Source organism: Juglans regia, chromosome 12 (assembly GCF_001411555.2).
Source record: "Juglans regia cultivar Chandler chromosome 12, Walnut 2.0, whole genome shotgun sequence".
In the NCBI taxonomy this organism is placed as follows: Eukaryota; Viridiplantae; Streptophyta; class Magnoliopsida; order Fagales; family Juglandaceae; genus Juglans; species Juglans regia.
The window spans coordinates 24,412,527-24,419,208 of NC_049912.1; the positions used below are offsets into that span (position 1 = coordinate 24,412,527).

A 6,682-nucleotide genomic window follows, 5' to 3' on the forward strand; every position below is an offset into this window, starting at 1 on the left:
TGTATACATAGAAAGTCTTTTAAGTGATTTTAGAAAATATGCACGTAGGTGAGGTCCCAAAATAAAATGAAAATAGTATTTAGTATAAACTGAGAGCTAAAAAGGGATAATTCTAAGAATTTTTCGGAAGAATATAGAGATGTCTCCTTATGTTCGATTCCATCTCGCAAGCACTGAGTTTAAATGCTAACGGAGATTGATAGATGGGAAACGTGTAATCAGGAGGCTCCTATTATAATGGTAAAAGTACCCAAAAGATTAGAAAATAGTGGACAGTGTAGAAATAAAGAAAAATAATACTGGCAATTATATGGTAAATAAGCAACGTGCATCCATTTTAAAAAAATAAAAAATAAATGTAAAATCTACATAAAAAAATTAAATTTTTAATAATGAAATCTACTTTTTTTTTAAAAAAAAATCTATATATCAACCAGTTTATCAAATCCACGCCTCACATCCTACGTGGCAAACCAGGTTCACTAACAAGTGAACCGGTTCTATAGCTCAGTCTCACCCGAAGCATGAAACGGCAATTTCCCCCTCCATTTTCTCGCTCTTCTACAGCTCCCCCTTCCTTCTTTCACTCTTCTATGTGATTTCTCCCAAAATATTGTCTTGAATCATCTTGTCCAAAATCCTTAATCTTGTCGTGCTTCATCTCCCCCTCTACTCATCCTCTTAACTGGCAATCAATAATGCCCTAACAAGCCTCCTATTTACTCTATTTTTCTCTCTTTCTCTCTCATTATTCTAGAGATTTGTGAAAAGAACCACCGTCCAAAGATCTACGCCGCAGTAATGTATTTTTCAAATTATTTCCTTATTCAGGTATCTTCTACTGTAAACCTAGACAATCTGTTTACTTAGCTTTCTTAGCAAAACTTCTGTAGAAGATCTCTTATGTGAAGGTAAACAGAAGAGCCTAGAGGCTAAAAAGGGAAGCTGGTACTGGTGTTTGATGAATCACAACAAGAGAAAATTGAATCCAAAGTGTTGGTGCCCCTCTTAATATGAGTTGAGATAACAACGATCGAATATCAATAGAGTCAATGAATGCGACGGGAAGGTTGTGGTCTCGACTCGTATCCATAGTGGATGAAAATTTTTCTCGATGTTCGTTTTTTGTGAAAATGGGAACGGACAAATCAGTAGGAAATCAATGAGTAATAAATGAGGCCACTAAAATCTATCCTATTTCCCTGAGAGATGGTAGAAATTAGAGCATAAGGGTTAGGAAAACAAAAAATTGCAAATGGGTGAAGACAATTTTGATAGTCTTTAATCTTTTGTTACCCAAAAAAGAAGCAACATCAATTGAGGTGAATAGTGACTGATGTATAAAACGCCTCTTTTTTTAAAAAAGAATGTGCAATGTTTAAACAATTCATGATTATATATAAACATTACTCAGAAAAAATATATAGGTTCCGATCTTCTAGTAAACCCGATTAGAAAATGTGGAACCACCGAATAAACTCAAAAAGGGACACCCGCGCAGGGCCTTGGATCATAATCCCAGCCTTCCATGCATTGCAAATACTTGCAGCTTGCAAGATCTCTCCCACTCGCTCTCATGGTGCAAGCCATTTAAAAGATAATGAAAAGCATCCGAAAAAGAAAATGCCATTGGTTTTTTTTTAAAACGACATCCTGAGTAATTTGCACCAAGAATTTCACACTAGCAAAACATACCACTTCCCCATTTTCCAGGGGTGTTCCCTAGGGAACTTTGCTTTGTGACCATCTACAATTACGATAAAAATGACTCACCAATCAACCTGGCGTCGACTAAGAAAAGTCGAACTAGTCATTATAGAGAACAGCAAAGCACAGATTCTTAACCTAATTATGGGAAAAAAAAAAAGGAAATAATTAATGGTTAAAACACTGAGCTGCAGGAGTCTCGCATTAATATCTCACAAACTGGTTCAATTGGTCGGCAGCAAGTCCCTCAAATTCATGCCTGCAACCGAAAAAGAGCAGTCATTGTACATTCAATGGAAAAATCCATGTCAATTAAAGTTTTTACCATGAATCCTGAAGTATTGCTGATCCATGGTCTGAATATAAGACAACAGGTATATGAGATTAACAGCAAGCATTCTGAAGCCATTGACCAAGCATAAAATTTTTTGAATGGAAAGTTTCATACTAGCCAATGACATTAAGAGAAAACGTTTCAATGAGTTCAAGAATTAAGTGAAACACATATGGATGGTAAACTAGGTTTGTGTTCCAACAATTATTAGTATGCCAAATGATAGTGGTGCAATACCAACAGCATATACATGTTTTTCTTTTATAGGTTACAGCAGATTCATATGAAGGAAACAAAGTAAAATACCTGCTGCTTTTTCTTCTTTGGCCTTCTTTTTCTTCTGGGTTTATGAGCATCAGAGTTGGAACTTAGATTGCTACTGTGACCTGTCCTCGAATTTGAGGAACCCCTTAATTTGAAGTCAGAACCACTTCTACTAGTCGATGTATTGCTGGATGTCGACATTTCAGTTCTCTGTATTGATTTATTTTTGCTTGATGATGGCCCAAACCTTGATTGAGAACGACCAGAACTTGGGGCTGTAGTGATGGCTGGGCGGGGTGGAGGCATTAAGGCTCTAGCAGAAATCTGCTTCTATACAAAAATATGTTTTCTTGATAAGTACCTATCTTTGAAATGAGAAAAATGGAAGTAACGCTGAAACAGCCAACTGGTTTCCTATAACAGAGAACTATTCGATAGACACCATACCTGATTTCTTTCATCACTGGACATGCCAGAAGCTGCTTTGCCAGAAGCACTAGAAGCCTGTTCCCTGCAAAATCAATGATAATAGTTTTAGATGAACCCTTGATGAACACAACCAATTTAGTTTTGGGTACTACAAAATAAAATAATAATCGGACTTCTGAAGATAAGGAGTGAACACTGGAAGAGATTAGATTGTTCTTTGTGAAAACTTTGCTCCTATGGGCGAATGTTGTAGATTGTAATGGTCTAGATTTTCGTGATTTTCTTGTTTTGTGTACTTGGCTTATGCCTATTCTCATTAATAAAATTTGTTTCTTATAAAAAATAATAATAATAGGTGCGGGATCAAAAGTGTCATAATTTCCCCAGCTAACATAACAAATAAGAGCTTCTGTGAAAGGTCCAATTAAATCAGAGAATCAGAACAGGCTCTTCGAGCAATTACAATGTTGTCAAATCACCAGTATAATAAAACCCTGCATATTTTTTTTATAGGTAAATATTTTATGCCTGTGTTTGCCAAGAAAACCCATGCATATTTTTATCTGAGCATCTTGATAACAATGTAGCACATGCAATCCTTACTCCTTAAAACTATAGAAGAAATAGTACTCCCTCTCAAACTAAAAAATAAAAGTAGCATTTCCTCTCACTCATTCAATAAATACCTTGTACTCTTATCCGTCCATTCATCATCTGCATCTGCTTCATCACTTGAACTACCAGTAAGGAAGAAATCATCTTCACTTAGATCCATAAGCCCATCATCCTCACTCCCTGTCTCTGTTGAGAAAAGTTCAAGCATAGACATCTTATGAACATATGGAAACTCAAGGAGTTATTAACAAATAAAAGCTGAGATGGAGCATTTTTGTAGGTGATCAGGAGCAGATAATAAAAGGTTTAAAGCAGAAAAGATCAAACTTATGCACAGAGCTGGATATCTGCCCTGGACCCACCAAGCCCCTCAAACACACTTGTAATAATTACAATTTTGATTGCTATGCTTCTCTATCCAAATCCAACATGATTATTCACATTTAATAAGATCCTAATCATTCAAAGTATTCAAGGTACTTTTACCAAATTCAAAAAGAATTCTACACTTATTTTAGCATCTCTAGTGGTTGATATGAATAGCTTGGCATGCTGGAGCTTGGCATGCTGGATCACGTGGCTTCAATGATTTGTCAGGAGTTTAAAAGCCTTCTACAAAATTTTATCGATCATAAGAGTAGGCAAGAGCGGAAGTATACAAGACATATGCAAGAGCATTGCCTATGCGTACATGTTGGAAAAAATGATCAAGCTTCACCATCCAGTGAGAAAAATCATATTTGATCATTTTCTGTGACACTCCCCAAAAAATGAATATTATATTATTGGTGGTGTCTTTAAGCTTAATTCACGAAGACAGCTCGTTCCACATGCACATGACCCATACAAAAATGTCTAAAAGATATACATTCTCAATGACGCATATTCCCAAACAGACATTCAAAATTTTCCTTGCAACTATACTTTAAAAATGAACTTTATTCAATATCCAGAAATTTAAGTTGGGCTCACAAATCGAGGAAAAATTCAGTCAATTCCCTAAACATATGTGGAAAAATGCCAATGGGACTAGAATGGAGTAAATACCTTCCAAATCCTTCCCACTAGCTGCAGCAGCAACTAAGTTAGCTTTGATCTGCTTGCGCAATTTATTTCTCCTATCAACTATGTCTGAGTCATCACCTCCAGTAAATAAAGATACATATTTCTCTGTCTTGGGAAAGAACTGCAATGCAATTAAACATGATCTTTTAAGGCCCCATAGATTATCACTGCTGAAAAGTCCTAATTCACAAAAACAGACCACAAGTTCGTGATCAAAGCAAAGTCGAGTTTATAGCTCTTTCCAATAGGCCATAAGTTCAAACAAACAAAAAATTTGGCATTTTCCCAAAGAAGGCAGGGGAGCCACAGCATAATGAACAAACTATTGATTAGGTTAGGTTAAAATGCATAATCAAAACTCACAAATTTTCACGACATTTGTCTCAAAAATAAAATACAAATGCCAAATTGGATGATAAGTAACAGATATAAAAAGCATTTAGTAAACAGCTCACCCTAACATATTCAAGATCTTCTTTCAATTTAGAAAGCTGGCCTGCAACTTTTGTATCATGTTCCTGGCCAGATGAAGCACGTTGCAGTTTCTCTAGACGTCTTATTCTTCTTTCTACCTTTCTTCTCTCTGAACAAAGCACATTTTTAATTGGATGAGTCTAGTAGTCAGTCATGAAATAACTTCAAAGATAACTCACCGAAAAATTTTATCTTCCTGTCCCGCAAGAATATTTTGCGTTCAACAGCAAGACGAGAATGGATATCCTGCTGTTTCTTGAGTTCTTCCAACTTCTTTTCCTGGGCCGCCCGGACATCGGGTGTTAAATCCTTTTAAAAAACAGCTAGTTAGGATGCATCCACAAACCAATCCCCCCACGACCACCCAAACAAGAAAAATGAAAATGGCACACATCGATCCACCAAACAGAAGACAACGTTTTGGGAGTAATCTAAATGAAAAATCTCAAACTACATCAATAGCACGGGTATTAATAGGACATAATGAAAATTTGTGTTTTAAATTGCAATCGAATAATTTCCGTTCAAGAAGAATCAGCATCCTCTGCGCACGCCACAGGACTCTAAAAAAGAGCAAAAACGCGAGCATTAGGTTACCCAACTGTTTATATATGACCCATACAAAAAGACAAAGATGAAAATCCCGAAAGATGAAAGATGTATTCTCAGCTAGAGCCGATTGAAAATAGTGTGTCACAAACGACCATCGCCACACAAACCCTATCCCTAATAACCTAACAGGAACTTCTACAAAGGGCATTCAGACTTAGTTTTACAAATGATCAAATAGCGAAAATTCGAGATATTTGGAATAGAATCAAAGAAATACCTTCCGGAGCATGCGCTCGATAGATCGAATCTGATTCTTGAGAGAAACAGACTTGGGCTTCTTAGCTATGCCCAAGCCCTTAGATCGGCGACCCGCGGGCTTGACCCTGCGTTTGCCATAGCCACCATGCGCCATGGTGTCCGCCCAAAAAAAATCCGATCAGTCACCGATCGATTCTTCCGGCCTACGGCCTACGGCAACCTTTTGGGATAGGAGTTGCCGTTGTGTCACTCAAACAAGAAAGAATGAATGAATAAAAATTTGCCCTAATAAAGTGCATGCATTACTCCGACAGCGATGACGAGAACACGGGTCTTATTTTGCCACGTCATCGAAACATACTTTATTTGCCACGTCTAAATTCTAAGAAAAATTATAATATTTCCCCAATCTGATTTTGATGAACATCAGCACATGGTTTTCGTAATCTTCTTTTTTTTTTTTAAATAATAATAATATTAGTCAATAATTTTTTTAATCGTCATCTCTTCATGTTGAAATATTTAACAAATATGTGAAAATTAAAAATAATAATTTTTAATTATTTGATGCTGCATGAAGATAAAAGGATAAGATCTAAAATTAATTAATTAATATGATTACTACTTTCTTTAAAAGAAAAAAAAAACATTTTAACATATTCACCAGACGTTTGAGTTTAGAAGCTTGAAAAGTACTTTTAACATCTTAAAAATTATTTAAAAAAAAATAGTATGTTTGATAAATTTGTAAAAAGTACTTTACATTAAAAAACGCTAATAGTTCACTTTTTTTAAAATAACACTAAATTGAAACTTTTATTAAAAAAAACTCCCACAGATAACTCTATATTTTAAGAAAATTACCGTAATTAATTTTAAAAATATTTTAGATTCAAGTTTATTAAATAATAAACGATTTTTTAATAGTAGAGAATTTTGGTAAAGCTCTACAATTTTTTTATTTTTTATTTATTTTTTAATTTT

The 6,682-nt window shown here is 35.2% G+C and overlaps 1 protein-coding gene across 2 annotated transcripts; it reads right to left on the reverse strand.

Moving 5' to 3' along the window:
- Nucleotides 1-1,614: 1,614 nt before the first annotated feature.
- LOC109005111 (rRNA-processing protein EFG1-like) lies at nucleotides 1,615-5,995 on the reverse strand. Of its 2 annotated transcripts, none has more exons than XM_018983905.2 (8): nucleotides 5,718-5,995; nucleotides 5,068-5,197; nucleotides 4,870-4,997; nucleotides 4,397-4,535; nucleotides 3,421-3,535; nucleotides 2,753-2,816; nucleotides 2,348-2,629; nucleotides 1,615-1,966 (listed from the first exon to the last, which is right to left on the reverse strand). In XM_018983905.2, exons 1-8 carry the CDS (start codon nucleotides 5,850-5,852, stop codon nucleotides 1,961-1,963), a joined length of 999 nt encoding a protein of 332 aa, XP_018839450.1. In that variant the 5' UTR covers nucleotides 5,853-5,995; the 3' UTR covers nucleotides 1,615-1,960. The 2 variants fall into 2 exon arrangements, with proteins under 2 accessions (XP_018839450.1, XP_018839449.1); XM_018983904.2 differs by having other exon boundaries at nucleotides 2,348-2,635; nucleotides 5,718-5,971.
- Between the last annotated feature and the right edge of the window lie 687 nt (nucleotides 5,996-6,682).

Excerpts from the sequence above, each read along its gene's own strand:
- LOC109005111 (XM_018983904.2), bottom strand. The coding sequence starts at position 5,852 with ATGGCGCATGGTGGCTATGGCAAACGCAGGGTCAAGCCCGCGGGTCGC. Across the intron at positions 3,536-4,396 it reads TAGTGGGAAGGATTTGGAAG|AGACAGGGAGTGAGGATGAT; the intron begins GTATTTACTCCA and ends TTTTCTCAACAG. Across the intron at positions 2,636-2,752 it reads CCAGTGATGAAAGAAATCAG|AAGCAGATTTCTGCTAGAGC; the intron begins GTATGGTGTCTA and ends ATTTTTGTATAG.